General features: G+C 41.1%; 1 protein-coding gene across 3 annotated transcripts in view; it reads left to right on the top strand.

Annotated features, from left to right (window-relative positions):
* Positions 1-25,038, top strand: part of babam2 (BRISC and BRCA1 A complex member 2) — a 90,373-nt gene that overhangs the window by 13,095 nt on the left and 52,240 nt on the right. For all 3 annotated transcript variants that reach the window (XM_017476532.2, XM_017476533.3, XM_053682449.1), the window contains exons 5-6: positions 21,158-21,352; positions 23,271-23,345. In XM_017476532.2, coding sequence (XP_017332021.1) covers positions 21,158-21,352; positions 23,271-23,345 — 270 coding nt within the window. The remainder of the gene's footprint in view (positions 1-21,157; positions 21,353-23,270; positions 23,346-25,038) is intronic.

The raw sequence follows: 25,038 nt of genomic DNA, 5'->3' as shown, positions 1-25,038 counted from the left end.
AAGAACTCCATAGAGATCAAGTGAGCTGTTTTATTCTCCTTCTGTTCCAGATGATTAAACATTATACTATCCTACTTCAATGACATACTCTCGAAGCTGCCGAGTTTCCTCGCTGTCCACAAAACTGCACGTTTTGCAGTTGTGTGTAATAAACATGGATTTGCAAGCAGACAGATTTGTGGGTAAACTGACAAACGTCTGAGAGACAGACCATCAGAGGAGCCTTCCAGTGAGACGCACGGCCTGTTGGGAAGTTTCACAGACCTGCTACATTATTTTTTTTTTTTTTGCTTTGGAGCCAAAAACAGAACAAAAAAATATATTCAGGCTTTCAGTGATCTCTTAAAATGGAAAAAGACACGCGACTTTTCCACTGTTGACACTTTAGAGTTTTGATGGGAAGTAACGGGTGTCATGCTCTAAATTTAGCACGTATGGACTGCAGTCAAGTTTTTTTTTTTTCCCCCTGTTGGATGTATTGTGCAGAGACAAACAATTAACTCTCATGAGATATTTCTATTCCTACCGAATGCGTGTGTTCATTTAGGAACTCATATGTTCGGAGAAGATTTCTGTGAACATCTGCGAATTATGTGGCTGTCAGCTGTGAGACCGGCTGTCTGACCTAGACACTAAGTGAATGCAAATGTTTACTGAACTATTTTTTGTGATATTTAAAAAAAAAAAAAAAAAAAAAATCCCAGCTTGTGTAAGCATTTCGGAGACGATGACTGTTGCTCGCTGTCTCATAACTCCAGCTGGAAACAAGACGGGGAAGCACATCCAGGACTGTGTTTACCTGGTCTTGCTATGTTGGATGCATTTGTTTGGGAGAGATACACCTTACTTTCTAATCTTTAAGTTCTTGCTCTCTATATCTCCCTGCAGTTCTCACCTAGTTTCCCACTGAAGCTAAGCAGGGTTGAGCCTGGCCAGTACCTGAATGGGAGATCTCCTGGGGAAACCTAAGTTTGCTGATGGAAGTGGTATTAGTTGGGTCAGCAGGGGGCGCTCACCCTGTGGTCTGTGTGGGGCCTAAGGCCCCTGTATAGTGACGGGGACACTATACTGTAAAAACAGCACCGTCTTTTGGATGAGACGCTAAACCGAGGTCCTGACTCTCTGTGGTCATTAAAAATCCCAGGACACTTATCGTAGAAGAGTAGGGGTATAATTCCCTCATTGGCCCTTAACAATCCCCATCTCTGAATTGGCCACATCACTCTCTCCTCTCCACTAATCACTGGTGTGTGGTGGGCGTTCTGGCGCACTGTGACTGCCGTCACATCATCCAGGTGGATGCTACATACTAGTGGTGGTTTAGGAGGACCCCCCCACAATACTATGTAAAGTGCTTTGAGTGTCTAGAAAAGCAATATCTAAATAGAACTGTAAGTAATCATCGTGTTCAGTATCCAGCTCTGAGTGTTTCATGTTCACGACGTTGCTACAAAGCACTGTCCTCTTTTTGTTAACAATTGAGATATCCAGATGTTTCTGCTCCTGTTTATTCTAAAACATTTCATCCGTGCGGCAACGCGATCACAAGAACGTCTTGACGGTTTATCCGTCGCGGCGCACAGACGCCAAACAGCACTTTCTTTGTTTTGCAGATTGTATCGAGGTTGCCAGTGAACATGTTTAAATCCAGATTCAATGTCCCAGGCTCTTTTGCAAGCCCTAGACTTGTTTTTCACCTGGCAGTAAACATCAGGCTCTTTTCAGATCCCTTTGTGAAATTCCTGACGTCTCGATAAAATGTTTGTCCTGCTTACAGTCTGACCTGGATATTATTAGCTGCTAAGCTCCATGTTGTTTCCTTGGCTCGAGATGTGGAACAAAAAAAAAAAACGCCCAACAACAACGGAGCTGACACCCTCGTGTTTATGGGTGAAAACATCTGGGATTAATAAGGTCTGTTTCCAACATGAAATCTGTTTCTGAAGGATGGGAACTTATCCTGAGCACTTGAGGAATATTTGAAAGAGAGGGCTGCGTCTCCAAATTGTCATCTTTGTAACTATGAGACACATGTTCCAATAGGAGCTTATTAAATTTGACCAGCTCCTAAGTAATAACATTTCAGTTATTTATATTACTTGCATTTTTATACTCGAAGTAAATTGTACAATTATATTATGCTGTAATTGTGTCAGTTACAATAAATCCAGACCTTTAAAATAAAGGTTCCAGAAAAGCTTCTTCAAAGAGAAGCTATAGATTTTTTTGGGTTCCCGAGACACTTTTTGATTGGTGGATTTTACATTTCTGTTGGTGTCACTAAGAATGAAAACATTTTCCCACCATTATTTGGACCTATGATCTATGTGGTGGAGAATGGCCCAGTGGTGAACAAATTACTAGCCCAGGCAGTGCAGATTTTATGTCCATGCTATTGGTTTTCTATTCATAATTGCCCATCAGACATATGCAGTCATGAAAAAAGAAGAAATTATGGTGCTTTTTTTTTTTTTGACATATTTGGACAAGCAAACATTTGATCATCTTTGAAACAGTGCCTATCAATGAAGGTGTTATACTTGAACAAAACCACAAGGAAAATGAATCATTTATTATAATTTCATCATATACTTTCAATAATTTATTCAACAAAAATATCAATAGATGTGATATTCTTCTGTGGATAAAGTAAGTACACCCTCGACCTCAGAAGTTAGTATTGCCGCTTTATCTTCTAGTAGTTTAGCATAATTGTCCACCAGTCTCTGACATCGGCTTGCTGGAATTTTTGACCACTCGTCCATACGATATACTTTCAGTTGCAAGATGTTTCAGGGTTTTCTTGCGTGTACTGCCCGTTTCCAATCCACCCACAACATTTCAATGGGATTCAAATCCGGGCTTTGACTAGGCCATTCCATAACCCTCCATTTCTTCTTTTTGAGCCATTCCTTGGTGAATTTGCTAGTGTGCTTAGGATCATTATCCTGTTGAAGGGTCCAGTTTCGGTTCAACTTAAACTTTCGGACAGATGGTCTCACATTATCTTCAAGCACTCTTTGAGATGATGCTGGATTCATAGTTGAATCAATGGATGTGAGCTGTCCAGTCCCCGTGGCAACGAAGCAACCTCAAACCATAACATTCCCACCACCTTGCTTCACAGCTGGTATGAGGTGATTCTCCTGAAAATCTGTCTTTGGTGAGCGCCAAACATGTCTGTTGATACTGTAGCCAAACAACTCTATCTTTGATTCGTCTGTCCAGAGCACATTATTCTACAACCTTTTTTCGGAAGGCCTTCTAGACCTCTTTAGATCTTGGCATGATGACACCACACACATCAATAGCAAAGGGAACACCAGACACTAGATATGTGAGGGGTATGAATAAGACAGGTTCCACCTTCCCTCTCTAAGCAGGTTCTGATCACTGGCACCCAATCTTGAACACCTGATTCTAATGTTTGGATTTGAAGGTGTGATAAATGTAGGGGTGTATTTACTTTTTCCATGTGACTGATCTGTTTGGTTTTTTTGTTAATTTGAATTGTGAAAATGACTACAAAATGTCAATTTTATGTGTCATTTGATTGTAGCAACTTTATTAATAGGCACTATTTCAAGCAGGATCAAATGTTTGCATGTCCAAATATGTCAAAAAATTGAAAAAGTGATTTCCATGGGGTGTACATATTTTTTCACACGACTGTAGGTAGAAATAAAGCACAACTCCTTTACTGTCTTCAAAACGAAAGCTCTCATCTGATATGTAGCTATGTTTAAACGTTGAATGCTGTGACTAACACAATCTTCCCATTCAAAATCCCACCTCCTGCTGCACTACACACATCAGCAGAAACACATTTTCCAAATCAGGAACGCACAGGTAACACTGACCAAACCGAGCTAAATAAAGTGCAGCGCAAAGCTGTCATATAACTATCCTGTTTACCACACGCAGTTAAATATAGGTAGAAAAGAAAAATGCTTGGCAGACTCAGATAATATATTTTAGGTGCAATGCGATGGGGAATGTTTTTGCCTCGCACCTACGGGATCAGGGATTCGAATCCCACTACTGGGTTTGAATCCCGCCTCCACCCTGAGTTTGCAAGTTCTCCTCGTGCTTCGAGGGATTTCCTCCTGGTACCCCATTTTCCTCTCCCAGAGCAAGCACATGCATTGTAAGCTGATCGGCATTTCCAAGTTGTCCGTAGTGTGTGAATGTGTGTGTGGTTGTGCCCTGCAATGAGTTGGCACCCCGTCCAGGGTGTCCCCCATCTTATGTCCCACGTTCCCTGGAATAGGCTCCAGGCTACCCACAACCCTGTCTAGGATAAGCATTATGGAAAATGGATGGTTGCAATACAAGGACAAAATAAAGTGCATCAATACAATTAACTAGCTAACTTGCTTGCTATTTGTTGTTGCATTATGTTAGCTACCACTTTTTAGACTGGTCAGTTAGGTTCCCAGGCAACCAATACATTGGACTGGGTAACTTTTGCTTGCTTGGTAGGCTGTCTATTGAATTCTGATTTGTTTTATAGGAAACCAAACAAGGTTCTTCTATGGCATGGGTCTTAAAAGCGCTTGTTTGTTTATTTTTTTTTTTTATCACTGTCCTCTAGTTTCTCACATGCTTCGTCCAAGGCACCGGCATCTTTTTCAAACTGCCGCTGCATCACAGGGCACCGTAACACAGTAACCCGTTCTACCACCTGGGCGGCTGTGACTCAGGTGGTAGAGCGGGTTGTCCACTAATCGTAGGGATGGCGGTTCGATTCCCGGCCCACGTGACTCCTCATACCGAAGTGTCCTTGGGCAAGACACTGAACCCCAAGTTGCTTCCGATGGCAAGTTAGCGCCTTGCATGGCAGCTCTGCTACCATTGGTGTGTGAATGGCTGAATGAGAGACAGTGTAAAGCGCTTTGGATAAAAGCGCTATATAAGTGCGGCATTTACCATTTAAGAGAAAGCGCTATCCGCCCTCTTCCGCATACACGAGCTCGCAAGATGCCCACAAATGGCTAGTGTTGCAGTGATTGACAAGGGAGAGGAAATCTAGAGAGCATGGACTCAGAGACTCTCTCTTGGACCCCGTGGCATCATGATCGAGACTCAAACTCGCCATCTCATCACGCTGGAGTGACCGCTTTCCTGTTGCCCCGCTCGGGAGTCTTTTCTTCATTTTCATCGGTGTACTCTCTGTGTTCTCAATAAAGGCAGCTCACAAGTGAACACCACCCACCATTGTTCTAGCCTCCGAAATTAAAAATTAGGGACCGAATAGAAATTATTGTCAGGGCTTAACCGCATGTACCATGGTCGAGCAAAAGAAGTCACCATCGATATATCATCCTCCATTTTCAGCACATGCTGTCATGCGTAATGCTCTGTAGTGACCACAGGCCTGAACTCACCACACCAACATAACAGAGCTTCTTTGTTTCGTTTATATCACTGATAAGCAAGCAGAGGATAATAAAAAAGACTGCATTTGGCCCAGCTGCTTATGAATCCACTGTATTCAAGAGTTTTTATCTCTAGAGTGCATTACGTTATAATAAGTAGACCCTCTCCGTCATGTAAGACTGTATCATCTTAATCATCTTCTAGTAAGACTCTTGACTTTGTAACATTTTGTAAGCCTATGACTCGGGCTCGGTTTGTTTTTGTCTACTCATTGGGTACAAGTTTTTTTTCTGTTCTGCCTTACTTGTATAAGCGGCCAAATAAATAAATATAAATGTTTAAAGATTCAGTCCAGTTTCTCACTGCTGCTCCGTGTATATTTAAAGCTTTAAAGTGAGAAACCTTGCAGCTGGCATGGTGTTGTTGTGTTGTTGTTTTTTCTGCAAGGGCATTTAAAAACGCATAGCTCATATTTGCACAATTTTCTCCTCATATTCCAAATGTACTGAATCACTCACTCAAGCCATGTAGTGTTGAATGTTTACTTAGTTGGTTTTCCGCTGGAGCTAAGAGCTCCAATTTGTGCCCAATGAGTTCAATATTTGTAATGGCACCTCTGGTTCCATACAGCAGATTTTGAAGGAAAAAAGAAAAAATGGTGTAAATTCTTTTATTTTAGTTATCCGAATTTGTCCTTTTAAACAAAACCGCACTAGAGATCTCTCTGAAATGTACCAGTGTACTCTTTGCTATTTGTTTGTAAACATGCTACAGCTGTGTTTGATTAAAAAATAAAGGTCTGTGCATATGAACGTTTAGCAAGCTGTGCATTATGGTTGTTGTTTTTTTTCTTTATCCAAATTAGGACTTCATTATTCTTTGTCTTACTAGCCTGATCCATGTGTATGGATTTGATTTGAATTAGAAAGCTATTCGCTACATGAATAAAGCGAAGTTATTTCTACCTGTGGTTATATTACATTACCCCTTTGTTGTAAAAGCCTGCTCTTTGTGAATATTAAGGGTGGGTGTAATTTTCTGATCGCGTAGCATGTTGCACAATCGCCGAGTGCCAATTAGCAGGCTTTTTTTTTTTTTTTTTTTTAATTTCTCAGTGATGTCCTTGCTCATGTACCAAACGTTGGTTGGTCGGTTGGTTCGTTCATTTTACATACGTGGTCGTCTCAGTTTCTGAGGTGACATTAAGATTACGTGTACAAAACTAATATTTCTGTATGTGAGCAGGAGATTTGGAGAATCGTCTGACCTCAGGTGTGAAGCCAAGGCTGCGTTTGTCTTTTTTTTTTTTTTGAGCGCGAGAGAGAGAATGTGTTTGTAGAGGTGGAGCTTTGCTTTAAATGAACACTACAGGGAATGCCTTCCATCTCCCCCGTTCCCTCAAATGAGTCATTTTACTTTAATTATCCACGGCTGTAATGCAGTGACACCGCTGTGATGATGCAGTGCAAGAACTTCGGATTTTAATTGGTGGTTTTAGAGCTACTAAACAAAGAGCAGCTTATTGTGGGAAGTTAGCTGAGGCAGTGGTTATGTCTGTGTGTGGAAATGTGACTTTATAGCCATGGGAAAATGAGAGGAGAGATGAAAGCATTGGCCGTGCGTCTTTCCCCTGGCTTTTTAGCAAACTGGATTTGTAGTCTAGACACCACGCATATCTAATACTGTTTGATTTCTGGGTTAGGTTTATATTAATGATCCATGCTCTGTCTGTCATGACCATGTGCCAAAGTTTAAACTAGAAACACTGCACAAAAGTTTTGGAAAGTAATATTTCAGTTCTGTAATACCAACACTCTAAAAAGCTGTATTTTATTTTAGTAGTACTGATTTGTATTCGGTACTTGTCACTTAATTTGGCTGTTTATAATAGTGTGGAAAAAGCAAATACTAAGCCAAAACAATGTTAGTGACCCATTCAGGCTTACAATGAAAGGATATTATATCACCTCTACAGATCTTAAGCCAGTGGTGTTTGGCATCACCCCCTATCCCCCCACCCCCCCTTCCCTCCTAGTGTTCATGATTTCCCATCTGCCTCCACTGTGGGGTTTCTTATTAGTGTACGGGAATGGGCTAAGCACTCCAGGGCAGTCTGTGCCCACTCGTGTTTTTTTTTTTTTTTTACGAGTCTCTTGGTTCTGGACGGAGGCCCGACAATGGAGAGCCAGAAGAGCTTGTTCTTTGGCATTGTCCACCCATCCATCCCATGGCCTTCATGTTGACCGGGGACACTGCCAGGAAAACCCACAGAGAATCTTCTAGAAAGTTTCTCAGAGCAACCAGAAGAAAACAACATCGTGTTGAAGCTTGTTCAAGCCTGTGTTCAAATCCTTATAATTCCACATGTTGCAGCAGACAGATTAATAGTGTTGTTTTTTTTGTTTTTTTTGCTACCAGTGTGTCCTTGTTCTCCTGATACACAGTGGCTTGGAATTTAACGTGACAGAAAAGTATTATGTAGGGAATTAGACATTTCTGAGCATTACACGTACAGTTTTTAATTTTCTATGGTCGTATTTGCGTATTCTGTACCTTAAATGAGCTCCGTGGGATTTCCCCAGCATTTTTGCGCCCTAGGCTTGGTCTTGTTTTTTCAGAGCCGCTCCGCTCGACCCTGCAGGCTTAACCCTCATTCATTTCTTCAGCAATCCATGTTATAAATGGTGTAAGTGGTTTGCCTGGTATTCCCTGTGTAAGCACCTGTAGTCTGAGAGTGCTCTGGGAAATACCCAAATTTCCCTCATGTTTAAACCCAGACAGCCTGGAGAGTGGAGGCAGCATCTTTATGTCTATAATAAGTCAGCAGAATAAATAAGCAGCGGCTGGCCCGATGTCCACTGAAGAGCAGATTTCGTGAGATATTTTGACAGGCTCTCTTGCAGCAACAAAGCACTTTTTGTAGACCGTGACAAGACTGACGCTAATGTTCACCCTTCATACTGAAGAGGGCAGATGTGTATGTGAGCGAACATCCATGCCAGCTCAATAGTCAAAATGACTGCTGGAATTACCAGTTACACATCAGATGTTATAGTAGGATCAAAACTTTGATCATAGTATGTTATTTCTGTAGTTATTGAATAAAAAGAAAAAATAATGACGTTTTGTCATTATACCACAGCACCGTTGAACTCTTGAATCTGATTGGTCAGAAGTGTTGATTAAATGGTATAATACATTATGATTTCCATCCACAGTAACAACTCATTCAGAGGGTTTTTTTTTTTTTTAAGAAGACATTCTATAATATTACACAAATTTTTTATTTTTTTTTTAAACAAATAAAAAATTATCTAATAGTTGATATGGTAAAGCTTTCTATAATGAGATGTTTTGAGACATTTTTTTTGAAGTAGTCTCCAGGTTCAGTACTTTGTAATGGTCAGTAAGTTTTGCTCAATAGGATGTTGAAGAACATTTCAATTTGCTGTTTCTCGGTAACATAACAAGCTGCATTATTTTTGTATTATTAACATCAAGAAAGAGCAAAAAAAAGAGAGAGAGAGAGAGACTGGTCATGTCAGGTTTATTTCTGCTATAACATAAGTGATGACGGGAACTAACTTGTTTCACTGATGTTCCACTACTTTAAATGGAACTATAAGTGGTTAAAAGTATGATGTGTCATTCTTGAATTAATTCAAAATGATAATTATTGATGAATAGCCTGGGTATAAGAGGAATAAAACTTGTCGCTCTTTGGACCACTTTTGGTAGGTACTAACCTCTGCATACCAGGAACATCCCACAAGACCTGCTGTTTTGGAGAAGCTCTGACCCGGTCGTCCAGCCATCACAATATTGCCCTTGTCAAAGTCTCTCAGATTCTTACGCTTGCCCATTTTTCCTGCTTCCAACACATCAACTTCGAGAACTGATTGTTCACTTGCTGCCTAATAAATCCCACCCGTTAACAGGTGCCACTGTAATGGGATAATCAATGTTATTCACATCACCTGTCAGTGGTTTTACTGTTATGGCTGATCATCTTATATTATATATGCTATTCTGTAAACAATATTTAAAGTGAAGTTTATTTCTGATATGAATAATACATTTTTCATGAGATGACTTCACTTCCCCAAGTAAAAAGAATTTTTTTAGTAAATCTCTGACAAGTTAAAAAAAAAAAAAAAAAAAAGGCTGCTAAAAAAAGGCCAGAAAGTTTGTTACTGATATCAATCATTAATTGTCTGTGAATCTAGGATATTCATATTCGTTTCACATAAGCTTTTACATTTTTTCAATAAAAATGTTATTCATGAGTTTAAAATGATCACCCAAGTTAAATTTTGGTCTAGTTTTGGAATGAGGACATATTTTTGATAGCGTACTCGCATTTTTTGGACTTTATTGCAAGTCTACAGAAGGAAATAATCCCCCCCTCCCCACCTATAGCATTCAGGGAAACAGTTTTATTTTTTTCAAGGAATTTGTCACTTATGATATTAACACCTTGACCCCTCTCTTATAACAATCATGCTGGCATTTTATCATGGCACGCATGAATATACGGTCAAGAAAGTGCAGCACTCCCTGTGGGAGAGTCAAGGTCAGCAAAACTGAATGGTGGCTGGGGTTCCAGCACTCTGGCAGCATTTTTACTCTTCCTTTTGCGTGGAGTGGACACCTCGCATCCCGTCCAAAAGAAAAACGAAAACAAGGCCTCAACAATGAAGCCCATAAAGAGATTCATTCCAACCTAGACTCGCATGCTTAAACCCTGCCTCCTCTTCCTTCCTGTTCTCCAGAGTTATGAGTGCGAGTGTGATTATTGTAGCTTTTATCTACACAGCCCAATAACAAACATGGGAATGTTTTCAGACATACGGTTTATCACACTCATCGCTGTAACTGATGAGGAATGAATTTGGAAAAACGAGTATACACTATGCTGCAAAGGACGGCTGTGAACTCTTGAGGTCAAGCTAGATAGAACGCATCCCTACAGTTCTGTGTACTTCCTGTAGTTACTTGCATGTGTGTCAAACCGAGACCCTGTATATTTTGCACATTTCGGAGCAATTGTAGAGTCTGTCATAATGGACTTCTTAAGCTAATTAAGGAATAAAATGACAATGTACTGTTATAGGGAAATAATCAAAGATGGTGTGGTGGGATGTAGCTGAAGGTGAAGCAGAGCCAACTGTACTGAAGACTATCGGAAAACTTCAACGAACCACTCCACCTCTGCTTGTTACAAAGTGCTGACTTCCTTCCAGAAATGTTAAATAAACATTTCCTCACATTTAAACTGTCGTTCCAATAGTTTCGGAGAGGAAAACTAAACTGTAAACCTGGAGCTGTAACTACTGTCAGAGCTGCTGTTCTAGAAAATGAATCAACACCTTCTTCACAGTTCTGGTTTGGGAATTCAACAGCACTGTGGTGGAAGCCTTCAGTTTAATGTTAAATTTGGCACTAGAGAAGCAGAATACTTGCCTATACTGGAATTAAACCAACTTGGATTCATTTAATTTAATTGCTTTTTAGATTTGTTCTGATTTAATGCCCTTACTGGCCAATAACTCAAAAAAAAAAAAAAAATGAAATACTAAGTACTAAAACAAATATATGTTGCTTTACATAATTCCAGCAGCAACTGTGCACAAAGCTTCATCGAGACAGAAGGCACATAGGATGCAGTGTGAATTGGACACTTATCAAGCTACTGCTGATTATGTAATGTGTGTCTTTCCAGTTTCCACTATATAATCATAGGCTTGACAAAAACCTGTTAAAGTAGTACCTCACATATGTCAGTATTGCTTAATCCATGGCTGGGAGGCCATGAGAGCAAAATTGCCTGTGCTTACAGGGTGGGAGGGATGGCATACTCTTTCTCTCCCGTGTCAATGACAGTGACACTAGCCAATCAGGGGCATCTGTGAGCTCATGTATGCGGATGAGGGCGGATAGCGCTTTCCTCCGAGTGTGTTACGCTGCCCTGTGATGAAGCATGAGCGGCAGTTTGAAAAGATTCGCTTGGCTGGCTTCACATGTCTCAGAGGAAGCACGTGTTAGCCGTCACCTTCCCCGGTTGCTAGCTGTCGTATGATAAAGGAGAGCTGGAAGAGCTTTCCTCTTCCAGTACAAAAACATGCATTGTAGTCTGATTGGCATGTCCAGATTGTCTGAAGTGTGTGTGATGGTGTCCTGTGGTGGGTTGGCACCCTGGCTTTTTTTTCTCAATTCCCTGGGGTAGGCTCCAGGCTCCCTCATGACCCTGTGTAGGATAAGTGCTATGGAATATGGATGGATGGATAGATTAAAGCAATATCGCACTCGCTTACTTACGGCACTTAAACTGCGGGTTCATGCCTACGTCTGCATCACAGCCGTGCCGATATTAAATATAACCGCATGACAGCATAAACAACAGCATTGTCAAGACTTATTCCTTACATAATTCGAATAATAATCCACTTTCTTGGTGATTTCTCACTGATGCCACCATTTTCACAGACATTTCTTATAACGTGTCAGTCGTCACATCGAACGCTCTGCCGTGTGGGAGTGAAGTCCCAAGGTTCGAAAAAAAAAAAAAAAAACCCCGGGCGTTCCCTCTAAAGTGTAGCAAGTAGTGCAGAATCTGGAGGCGTTATGCCCACGGCACATCTGTCCTTGGCACAGCTCTGGCAGATCAACATTCAGCCATGCGCATTGATTTCTCCCGATGATTCTGAAGATGTGGATGTCTGTGGATTTCCATGCAACGTACAAGGCAGGGATTCGATTGCAAAAGCTCTGAGGACCAAACAGGAAAGGAAGATGTTGCAGGATCCATTGCGGTGCATTCAGCTTTCGTCAGCAATGGCAGGCTACAAGTGAAAGCCTTTTACTTCTGCAATCTTACACGTAACAGATTCAACCGCAGACATGTTACTAGGGAAGGGAGTATATTTCTAGTTTCTAGTTTAATAGAAAAAAAGATGTGGTTATTGTTACAGACTAGGCCAAGCACTGAAGACTAGAGATGGAAAACAATATACATAAATGATGATTCAGAATAATGAAGTAGATAATACGTTCTAAACAAATATAAATACGGATACAAACAGGACGCGAGCTGTTTTATTTTTGGATATGAAGATATGAAACCTACAAGACAAAACTAAAACCATGAATGTGTTGCACTGTGTGGTGCATTTACACAGTTCCTTCATTCATCTTTAGTAACTGCCTGGTCAAGGCTGCGGTGGTTTAAATTAGGCTACTAGGTTGTTTATATTCTAGCGAAATGGAATTGCAGAAGTGGACTTTAAATAAAAATTAAAAAAATAAAAATAAAAAACAGACCCTTGCATATCTCTAGTTGAATCCAGTTATGAACTAGAGTGATTTTCGCTGAGGTTGAGGGACCAGAATTCACACACCATGCTGACAGTGCTAGAACCTCTGTTTTGTTTTGTTTGTTTTTTAACAGTGTTTCCCAGCACATAGTGGTGTAGTTCTAAAAAGAAAAGTCAGAAAAAATACCCCTTGTTGTTTAGACGTCACCCACTTCAGGTTTAAAGTCCGCGTTATTCGATGTGTCTACATAATTTCCACTGAAACAGGAAGTCAGGGCGGGACATATCGAGTCCCTCTTTTTAAGTAGCCAATAGCGTTTATCTTACCTGACAGTCCAGGCTAATCCATGCTCGACAGTTAGTCCCACGGATTTTTATCATGTTGGGGGCGGGACACTTCAGATTCTACAGAGAATTTGATTGGACGGAAAAGCTGATGAGAAGCCGAAGTGCAGAATGGTGCCATCAAAATTGTTGCTTCGTATTGGTGGTAGAGAGAGAGGCTGTAAATTTTGAACGCATGTATCTTCTAAATGCGAGTTTTGTCATCGTTTTGGAGCGCACTAGCTTGGAGATCACTTTAAGGTGAACATATTCATACTAAAAGCCATAAAACTTCAATTTTGAGTTCAGAGACGGCTACTGATACTGTTATTTTGAGCTTACTGCTTACACTGGAGAACTAAGAAGAACAAATCTAAACTAGTAAACTAGTATTACTGTTTAAATATGACTAGTATTAATAGTTAAACATGCGCTGGTGTACAATTTAGACAACAAAAGCAGCAGAAACTGCCTCCGATAAAACCGATCTTTTTTTTATCATGCGTTGACATGTATAGTACCTTACTGGGAGGGTAAATGTGAGAAAGCTGTGTGTGTGTGTGTGTGTACATAAACTTATTGCTGTGCTGAAAGATTGCTTTGTCCTCCTCCAAATACGAGCATGTTTCCAGGCAGACAGGACTTTCTGAGTGAGTCACACTGTAAATATTGCATCACTCTACCTGTGTAGGTCTTTGTTTTATTGTTCTCAGCTAGAGATTCAGCACAGCTATCACGCTGTCGCCACCACTGTGGGTTACTGGTCACATTCGGACAGTTGTGGGAGTCAGAGATGTTCTTTGACGGTCTGCAGAATACCCCTGCTGACAGAGTGTGTTTTGCTCTTATATCCTTTCTCTCGCTTTCAGTCTGTGTCTCCACGCGTTCAATGGCCATCTTTGTGTTCCCTGCCCACGCTGTTGCGGGAATCCCGCTCTTCCCGGTAACCGCTAACAGGCCGGGGTGATGATGTCATCACTGGCGCAAGCGTGTCCTGCCCTCACCTCGGCTTCCTGTGCAGCCTGCGAGAATGGGCCAAACCCTCTCTTAAACAATGAAACTCCTTCTCCTCCCTGATATCGAGCCGTAGAGAGAAGTGTGTCCAGACGGCCAGACGCTCAGAGGTCATCAGGCTCGGTCGGTCTATTCGGCTGAGTTATTTTCAGCGCTGATGCTGAGTGGTCATGTTTCTACAGCTTCAACGCTGTGTACTCTCAATAAAGCAGCACTCTAATGGGTTTGACCTCTGATCTAGGCACACAGAGCAGAGGTATTCATAGAGCAGTGACTGATTCCTCTGGGCTGTGTGTGTGTGTGTGTGTGTGTGTGTGTGTGTGTGTGTGTGTGTGTGTGTGTGTGTGTGTGTGTGTGTGTGTGTGTGGAGACTGAGCATCAAGCTGTGAAAACCAGTGAAGGCTATGAATTAGAGCTGTTAGAATAAGTTTGCGTAAATCTGACTTGAATGCTAACAATATGTATGTCATGATGCTTTTAGTCACATGATATAAATCTATCAAAAATACACGTTTCCTAAACTTTTAGGTAAATGCCTCTTGTGGCTGGATTTAAGAAAAGAAATCTGTATTCACAATCTGTATTCAGATTTTTAATACAAGTCTTATAAGTAGTCAGAAGGTGTTGAAGTTTCTATAACAGGCAGCTCTGACGGTAATCCCAGCTGTAATTCAGATCATTCAAAGCTTTATATTAACGAGCACGTTCTCATACTTTGTTTCTATAATAATGGCTCATTCAAAGGAACTTGCGAAGGAGACATTTATTTAACACTTATGCAAGAATCAGTGCTTAGTATCAGTCAGTAACTTTTCTGCCATTGGAACGTTTACATTGATGGAGGAATTGGGTTTTCCATTTTCTTGGTAACGTGACAAGCTGGATTGTTGTTGTTCTTCTTAACTTCAAGAGAGTTAAAATTTTATGTTAAATATCTTATAAGATAAATAAGTTCAACAAACCTTGTGTGTGGGTGGGGCTTAATAGTGATTTACTCTCATTGGCTAGTGATATTTGGATCGACAGCTCCCTGACCAGGAAGTAGAGACTTCAGTGGCACGAATTTTGGACAGAGTTCCGGATGTGCTTCTCTGTAGGATTTGTACTTTTATTACTACCTTTGTCAGTATATTAGTTCGTAATTAATATTTTAGGTTTGGGAAGGCTCATGCGACGATTTTTCTCCAACGTCCGCACCACCGAAGTCTCTACTTCCTGGTCAGGGAGGTGTCGAGTCTCTTGTTGTCTTTTGTTAGTTTTTTTCTGGAGAGTATTCTTGTCACAAGGAACCGTTCATTTTCACTACCGCTTGTCCCACACAGGGTCGAGGGGGAGCCTGGAGCCTCTCCAAGGGGACTCGGGGAACAATGTGGGGGACACCCTGAATGGGGTTCTACCTCATCGCAGGGCACAATCACTCATGTTCACACACTACGGACAATTTTGGAAATGTTAGTCAGCCTACAACACGTCTGTGGTCTCTGGGAGGAAACCCGCAAAGCACGGGGAGAGAACGTGCAAACTCCTTGCACACACGGTCGAGGCGGGATTTGATCCCCAACCCCTGAGGTGCGAAGCAAACGTGCTAACCACTAAGCCACCGTGAAAAGGAACCATATATTTATACTTTCAATACACTATCACTTTCAACACACTAGTTTTAATATAGATTTATTTCACTGTAAAGGGTGGAGGATTGTGGTTAAAATTGTTTTAAGGCAGATTTGAATAGTGAAGTTAATGCGCATGTGTACCATTTATTTCTGAATCCAAATGTTGCTTTTCTTAAAACAAGTACTTTTAAAAATTTTCCTCCATTTTCTCCCGTTTGATCCGAGTAACACACTCAGAGAAAAAAAATGCCGTCTGCCCTCTTCCGCATACCTGAGCTCATAGACGCCAACGATTGGCTAGTTTCACAGGAACTTGAACAGATGTGTGCAGAATCTGTACTTCATCTCTCCTGTTTTGAAGAGCGCTAGACTGTTTAAGTAACGTAGCTGCACTGTTCAGTGTACATCTTTCAAAACTGGTAATTATGGACCGCAAGTCTTATCAATGAAATCAATCAAGTGTGTTTTTTTTCTCTTTTTTTTTCTTCTTTTTTTAAAATCTTAAGACACTGTCCAGAAAAGAACTCCTCTCATACGGAGACTTGAACTTTCTCATGACCGCTCCTCCCACGTGGAATCTTGATGATTTCATTATGGATAATAACATTGCTTCTCCCGGGTAATCGTGGAGTTAGGGATGAGAGTCATGAATCATGATCATATCGCTCTAAAAGGCAGAATGCAATGAATAAGAGGTCAAGACAGTTTTTAAAAAACCGCAAACAAACAACAAAAAAACTCCAAACACACCTGTTTTGGGGAAATTCCCAAAGTCTGGCTGTAAAGATCGCTGGAATTTGTACAGAGAAAATGCCTCATGCATTCTTCTCCATTATCATCAGGCACCATCTTTCTCCTGAATTATCATGTCTGGAATAATGGAGGCTTTACGCCCTGAAGCGACTGCTTTACAGCAGATTAGCTGTTAAGTGGAAAGATAGAGGACAGTACCTTCAACCTGCAAATGCTGTAGCTTCTAAAAATAATGCCTTAGAGGCAAAACAATTCAGGTGTGCGTGCATATCTCTGTCCGCACTCTTGTCTTCCTGCATGTGAATGGATTGCTGAAGTGTCCTAATGAGAGGGATTTTGTTGTTGTTGTTGTTTTTGTTGTTGTTGTTGTGGTTCTCCCTATAGCAGACTGTTTCTGACCATTATGCTCTGTATGCCACTGAGCCTCCATCATCTCTCTCAACATTCTTTTGCAGGCATTTCAATTAAATCCTTCAATTTCAGCCGCATACTCTGGATTGTGCGCTTAATAAGTTACTCAGTGTGAGCCTGAATGGACGTCCAGTCTGCTCGAACTCCGCTTAATAGAGCTTGGATACAGACTGAGTCATTGAAAAAGTGAAATTTAGAGCTGTATCACTGTCATTTCACACTCTGAAAACAGTGTTAGGTGTTCAAATATGTTAGTTTAAAGCCTGGGTTTGATTTATAGCGAATCGCTTAGTGACCAATGCGTTTTGATGATCATTCAGATGGCTGTGTACTTTAGGGTTTACATAACTAAAGCAACGACCGTGTCAATGCAACTTCAGTTCACAGCTGAAAATAGTGGTAAAAGGCTCTGGGTTGCTGATCTGGAGTTCTAGCCCCAGCTGAGCTACCACTGTTGGGCCCTTAACCCTCAATTGCTCAGTTGTATGAATGAGATAAATAAGGGCGTCTACCAGATGCCGTAAATGTAAATAAATCAGAACAATAAATGTGCAAAATAATAAATATGTGTATTCAGTTGCACTCAGCTGGAACTGTTGATTCTGTAACTGAGCACGCACAGCATGGAAGCTCATGCCCATCCAGGGTTTTCCCCAGGGCTTCAGAGGGCTTAAGTGCTGTCTGGGTTCAGGGGGGTGGTGGTGGTTAAGCAGTGAAATTATTTTATATATATATATATATATATATATATATATATATATATATATATATATATATATATATATATATATATATATAGTGTATATATATGTGTGTGTGTGAAAGAAAGTTCAAAAGTCTATTCATTGCACCAAATAAGATGTTTGAGATTTAATCAAAATATATGTGGATTACCTTAACTTGTACACATAGGAAGAATAAACATGTTGAAATACATATGGAATTATTTTATTAAATGCAACCAAAAGACATAAAAGAGACGACCCGGAGAATTTCTTCCATTCCATTTAACTGCAAATAATGGCAGCCCTCTCTTTGAACACTTCACTGTCGTTCAGTTCTTCTTAACCGCTATTATGGAACAGCTTTTATATATATATATATATATATATATATATATATATATATAATATACACACACATGTAGAAATGAAAAAATGCTTTGACCAGCGGTTTACATCAGAAAAACTTGTCACGTGTGAACACAGCCTAACTTTGTTTAGCTACTGAGTTATGTTAGATACTAACGTTAGCTCAGTCGAGGTATCTTTATGTAATGTCCATTACCAAGGTTACCAATTATTTTGTATCTTTTCTCTATTTACTGTCTCTATACTTAACAGCCACATGAATTACTCCCTAAAAAAAAACGTTTATACATCATTTATTCTTCGTCGAGGCTTACCTTATCGATGGCTTGCAACTTGCTTATCCGAGTCCATGGTTGTAACTACCTTCCCGAGTTCGGAGAAATATCCAATCAGCTGTTTGATTAGCTTGGCGGTGAGCATCTGACCCAGGCCAACTACATAAACGTACGTTCGGACACTGATTACCTTGCCAGCTTACCTTTCCATTTGAGATCAAGCCATCCCTCTGGGTTTTTTTTTTGTTGTTGTTGTTGTTTTGTTTTTTTCAGCGCATAGAACTCACAATTGTTTTTACGTTCATTTAGATATGTCATGTCTTTTTTTTAAATGTTGGTTCAGGTTAAGGTGCTCCGCAAGAACACTTGGGCAAAACACCAAAGCATTTCTCAGATAGGGAAAACCCTGCCATCAACACAGCCGTCCTTGAATGGAGGATGTTATGTCTTCAGCAGCATCTGGGAGGTTTTTCCAGGTTGAAAAAACCCAGGGATTTGAACCTCCATGATCGAATCTGGCTTCACTAGAGTCTGAAAATGATTCTTCATTAAGCTCTGTGAGCTGACATGAGTTGCCTATAGACTAAACTATCTAAGTGGGATTGGATAGTGACATCTAGCCTGCTTTCTTTACCATCTGCCTCTCTGGGTTGTTGTTTTTTTTCCTACCACCCATCTAGGTGACATCACAACTGTGACAACTAGTCAATGTATTAGTTGACTAGACGACTAGTCTGTGCAGATGCTTATGTGCTAATCTATTATCATTAGCCCTTTTTTCTGCCTTTTATCATTTTCTTGTCTCTTTCTTTCCAAGTATGATTCGGTGTCACTGCGATTTATTTAAAGGTTTTGTGAGCCTTCACGCATCAGGGAGCAATTACCCCTCGGGAATTTGGAGCACCGTTTTATAGAATCCGGCCAGTGAAGAGGATGGTGGGTTTCGCCCCATGCGATGAATTTACATACCTGTTTCCTCGTCAGGAAAGCTCATGCAAATCAGGGATCACTTATGCAAATTAGGTCAGCCTGTAGGAGGAGAGGTCTGCAAAATGAGGGAAGCAGACTGTGCTGGCAAGAATGAGCTCTCCGCTCACACATTCTCTGAAAGCTCTGTTTCTGGCAAACACCCACTCAGTTCTCGTCGCTGCCACACACGTCCCCAACCCTAATGCCAGAACGTAGAATAACAATCCTGGGTTTATTGTTTTGGTTTTTAAAAAATAATTTTTTATGCCTTGTTCTTAATTAATGGTGCACTATTGCATTCCAAACCATTGTGGAGAATTTGGCATGGAAACAAGGTTGTTCTTATCTCCTCCATATGAGTCGCCTTCCTCTTTTGCCAGTAATCTCAGTAGCTTATTTTTCTTATCCTTTGGACCACATTGTTAAAACACTTTGGCAGAAGTATTGCTGAATTCCACAATACTTTGTGAATAGAGCGAGACATGAAGAGTCGGGAGATGAAAGAAACTACTGGATATCCTGTGGGACAGCCATTTTCTCTTAAGGAGAATGATGGGAGATTGTAATTATGGGTCAATGGACCAGGAAGTGAGCTTGATACGACTTGTTTTAAACTTACCCCAAATGTAGTCCTTCACTCAAGACATGTTTTGCTGGAGCTCAAACCTTTTCTGTAAATAACTACCTCAAACCACAAGTTGTCAGGTAACATCTCACAGACTTGCTGATGTGCTTTTGAATTACAGTACGACTTACTGTGATCTATAAAACGAACAAAGAACAAATCGAATCACTTTTTTTTCCAATAATATCAACATCCGGTTAGGTTCTGTTCCAAAATAATATCATAGCTCTACCTAAACTTTTAAGTACGGACTCCTTAATTTCAGTGTCATTTATTTAAATAGCTGGTTTTATTAGGTGTGATAAGACTTCTAATTCTTCCAGGCTACCTTAATTCAATTCAGTTCAGTTGTATTTTAATAATAGACCTCGTTTCAGTGCCGCTTTACAGAAATCCAGATGTCGATTTAGATCACTAATGAGCAAGCCAGAGGTAAGAGTGGCAAGTGAAAATTCCCCGAGAAGTCATGAGGAAGAAACCTGTAGAGGAACTCGTCTTCTTCTGGATGACACCAAATAGTGGGATTATAAATCATTACTTTTCAACCAAGTGTGTTGAAAGGATGTTCATATTTGAGCAAGAGTACAGCACCATTTACGGTATTTATCCAAAGAGACTTACATTTATCTCGTTCATACATCTGAGCAATTGAGGGCAATTGAGATTCAAGGGCCCAGCAATGGCAAGCTTGGTGGTGCTGGGGTTTGAACTCATGACCATGTGAGCATTAGACCAACATCTTAACCACTGAGCTACCACTGCCCAGTATCCCGCAACAGTGTGTTACTGATCAGAAGGTCGGGGGGTTGAAGCTGCCACTGTTGGGCCCCTGAGTGAGGCCCTTAACCCTATCTGCTCCAGGAGCGCTGTATGATGGCTGACCAACTGGGATATGCAAAGAGACGAATTTCATTGTGCTGTAATGTATATGTTTTCAGGAAGTTCATATCTTTAGGGTATCGATATGACATTAACCTTTTGAGTTGCATGGCAAAACCGAAAAAAAAGGTAAATGTTGGGGCCCATATATCTGCTGTATTATTCTTTTATGGTCTGGAATCCGTTGTTGTATACCATCTCTTTGGTCTCTAGTGCACGTTTTCTTCGACGTACAGTATTCAAACCCTACTTTGTTATTGTCATATCAATTTCAAAGTTGGATATACGTACAAGAAAGCAATATGCCATTGTATATTCTAAAATAAGTCATATGTAATTTATTTGAAATTTAGTCTGTTGCTTTGCTAAGCATCTCTGATGTTGATGTTCAGTTGCACTCGTTCTCTCTTGTTTACTGTATGCTATAGTACTTTTCCATCTAGTACTTCAGTGTTGTACCATGACTGCATTGAAGTATCCTGAAAGCTAATTTGGTGTGTTGGTGTGTTAGCACCTGGTGGCCTGGGATGCCGGTGACACTGAGTGCCTGCTGCAGCTGGTGAAGGAACTCCTGCAGCAGTACCACCAGTACCAGTGCCAGAGGCTGAGAGACAGCTCACGCCTGCTCTTTGAATACGACAGCCTGCTCGAGGACCCCAACTATGGCCGCAGCATGGAGATCTACGCCGGACGCAAGAACAGCTGGGTAATGGATTTAACACTTCAAAAGGGGGAAAGATGGGTGGGGTATGTTGTTTGTATGTTGACTGATCTAATGTACATTCTTGTATACACAGCTCATTTAACGTGCACCTATTATGGTTTTTCAGATATTACCTTTCATGTAGTGTATTATAGAGCTGTTTGTGAATGCAAAAACGTCTGTAATATTTCAAAAATCAAAGCGTACAACAAACAGGGTTATGGACTCCCAAAAGAAGGAAGTGATTCTGAACAGCTGAGTCGTTAGTGATTCCAGACTTTACTTCCTGTACTAAGCTACGTAGGTTTGTAACAAAAAGTCCCGCCTCTGGTCTTCATCGGCTGCTCGAGAACAGCCTGAATCTTTTAGACACACACTGACTTCGGTAAACCAATCACAACAGACTGTGACATCTGACCAATCAGAAAGGAGGAGTTTAGAATGAATCCTTTAGAACGATCATTGAACGAGTCGTTTGTGACACTGAGGGGAAAAAGTAATGCTGCAGTTTAATGCATGTAAATCTATTGTTTGCGACCTTTAAAACGAAAGTAGGCATGTTTCAAAACCATAATAGGTGCAGTTTAATGCTCGTTTAAGTCGTGTAATGGTAAGAAGTGCTACTTTGATTACTGCTGATGCTATGAGCAGCCATGTTGATTTGAGTTGAGGAAGACCATCGTGAGTAGGAGTTCCAAGTTTGGAGGGCGCTTTCTTTGTTTTCAAGTCAGAGGTCAGAAAAGGTGTTACCGTTGTTGACCTTTATTCAAATGCAGCATAACTGGCACTCCTGGAAGCCCCGCCCAATTTCCATATCTCTCAGTAATCTCATGTCATCTTGATTTTCCTGCTTAAAAATGCAGCACCCTCGTTTTCTTACATAAAGTTACATATGTGTATGACAAAATGTCGACTCGGACAGTTTACGAATTCTTTTAACGCTTTCGATAATTAGAAAGTGATTAAATCACTGTTTGCTCTCCGGCATCAGTCAGCACAGATCCATCCAAAAAAAAAAAAAAAAAGCACAGCCAATGCTGTCTTGGTAGAATCAGGAATGTGAGCATGTGCGTGGTTTTAGGGTGATTCTTCTTAATACTACTAAAAGTACAGCTGTTCCAACATCATCTGTTCGTCGTCTCGTGTTTTGCTTTGTATGTTGCAATGAGTTTTATTTTTTAAGAAGAAGAAAAAACATATACAGAAATCGAAGTGTAAAAGACCGTATCAGATTTGTATCAGATTTGTATCAGTGGATTCTGTAGATAGGTGATGCAGCAGAATTCAAACTCTTGTGTGCATTGTGTACAGAGCACCTGAAGCACTGAGATGTGGGAAATGTACTGTGTGGGTGTGTATGTATTTGAATGCATTGCTTCATTGCCGCTAAAGGGATGTGGCAAATAAACCTGTGGTTTGTGGGATAACTGACAGCTATTACAAAACATTGCAGAAGAGCATATTATGATGATGCAAGTCAGAATGCATGTAACATGATGGTCAACATCAAACGATCATTTGGAGGTGTATGTAAATTGAGGAAATGAGAAATGAAGCAGTTATAGAAACATAATACTGCAAACCTATTTGTTTGAGCAATAAAAGTTCGAGAACGGCTCACAGTAATGTCAGAAAATGATATTTTGATATATTACAGTATCAATATTATATCCTGATGTCCCCCAGCCCTGTACCATGATTGGCTACATCGGCTGGCGAAAGCTGTCATGACCGCACTGATATGTTTATCAGAATCAGACTAAATGTCCACTTCAGCGCTGTTTTATTAATTTTTTTCTCCAGTTCACTCTTCTGACCTTCAGCACATTGTTTTCCTCGCCTGTACCGAGTAGCACTGTGTGCTTTGCACTGTGTGCATGTTCATGTGTGTGTTGATGGACTTTATGCCTGTGTTTTCCAGACAGGCGAGTTTTCTGCTCGCTTTCTGCTCAAACTCCCGGTGGACTTCAGCAACATACCCATCTATCTCCTCAAGGTAGGCATAAAGGCATGCAAACACACACAAAGATATGTGTGAGCACACACACATGCAAACAAGCATGCAGGGATAGAGGTATATTGAGTAGGGGTACAAAGTTTCACAGATTTGAAAGGCGGCACCATTTCAAAGCAGCGTGTTTTGGGAGAAAGTTGGCAGGCAGTGGGTACAGAATCAACATTTGCATTTTCATACTTGTGAAGTGCAAGAGCACATGTACTTTTCTTTTACTGTTGTGCTGTTTTTTTAATTGTAGGCTTTTTCTTGTTAGTCCCAGCAAATGAGGTGTGAGCTCTGGCTTTTAACAGTCGCAATATAGGAGGCGAAGTTTGACATTCAGAATGAAGAAGACGTGGCCTTCAGGCCTGTCAGTGCCAGTGTAGGAGGTGTGGCTTTTGTGCATGTCAGTGGCAGTGAAAGAGGTGTGGCTTTTGTGTGTCAGTGGAGGAGGTGTTGCCTCTGTGGATGTCAGTGCCAATGAAGGAGGTCTGGCCGCTGTGCTTGTCCATGAAAGAGGTGTAGCTTTTGTGCCTGTTCGTGTCAGTGAAGGAGGAGTGGTGTCTATGGCTGTCATTGAAGAAGGTGTGGCTTCTGTGCCTGTAATTGAAGGAGGTGTGGCTTTTGTACCTGTTCGTGTCAATGGAGAAGGTGTGGCTTCTGTGCCTGTAAGTGAAGGAGGTGTGGCTCCTGTGCCTGTTCATGTAAGTGAAGGAGGTGTGGCTTCTGTGCCTGTTCGTGTCAGTGAAGGAGGTGTGATTTCTGTACCTGTTCATGTCAGTGAAGAAGGTGTGGCTTCTGTGCCTGTAAGTGAAGGAGGTGGGGCTCCTGTGCCTGTTCATGTAAGTGAAGGGGGTGTGGCTCCTGTGCCTGTTCATGTAAGTGAAGGAGGTGTGGTTCCTGTGCCTGTTCATGTAAGTGAAGTAGGTGTGGCTTCTGTGCCTGTTCATGTAAGTGAAGGAGGTGTGGTTCCTGTGCCTGTTCATGTAAGTGAAGGGGGTGTGGCTCCTTTGCCTGTTCATGTAAGTGAAGGAGGTGTGGCTTCTGTGCCTGTTCGTGTCAGTGAAGGAGGTGTGATTTCTGTACCTGTTCATGTCAGTAAAGAAGGTGTGGCTTCTGTGCCTGTAAGTGAAGGAGGTGGGGCTCCTGTGCCTGTTCATGTAAGTGAAGGAGGTGTGGTTCCTGTGCCTGTTCATGTAAGTGAAGGAGGTGTGGTTCCTGTGCCTGTTCATGTAAGTGAAGGAAGTGTGGCTTCTGTGCCTGTTCATGTAAGTGAAGGAAGTGTGGTTCCTGTGCCTGTTCATGTAAGTGAAGGAGGTGTGGTTCCTGTGCCTGTTCATGTAAGTGAAGGAGGTGTGGCTTCTGTGCCTGTTCATGTAAGTGAAGGAGGTGTGGCCTCTGTGCCTGTCAGTCACAGCAAAAGAGGTTTTTTTTCTTTTCTTTTTTTTTCTCTCCACACCACAACACCCAGGAAAGGAGGTGTGGCCTCTAGCTTTAACAATCACAATACAGGGGGTGTGGCCTCTGGGTTTCACATTCAGAATGAAAATGACGTGGCCTTGGGGTCAGTCCCAGAGAAGGGGGCTTCTGGTTATGTGAACCCCAATGGAACAGACATGATCTCTATGCCCATCCTTTTCCTTTTATGTCCCACTCCCACTTTTCTCTTCAATTCAATCGCACCTCATCAAAT

The sequence above is a fragment of the Ictalurus punctatus genome, chromosome 9 (assembly GCF_001660625.3).
Source record: "Ictalurus punctatus breed USDA103 chromosome 9, Coco_2.0, whole genome shotgun sequence".
Taxonomy (NCBI): Eukaryota; Metazoa; Chordata; class Actinopteri; order Siluriformes; family Ictaluridae; genus Ictalurus; species Ictalurus punctatus.
Note: the sequence above shows the minus strand (reverse complement) of the source record. Positions and strands in the feature narration are given on the sequence as shown.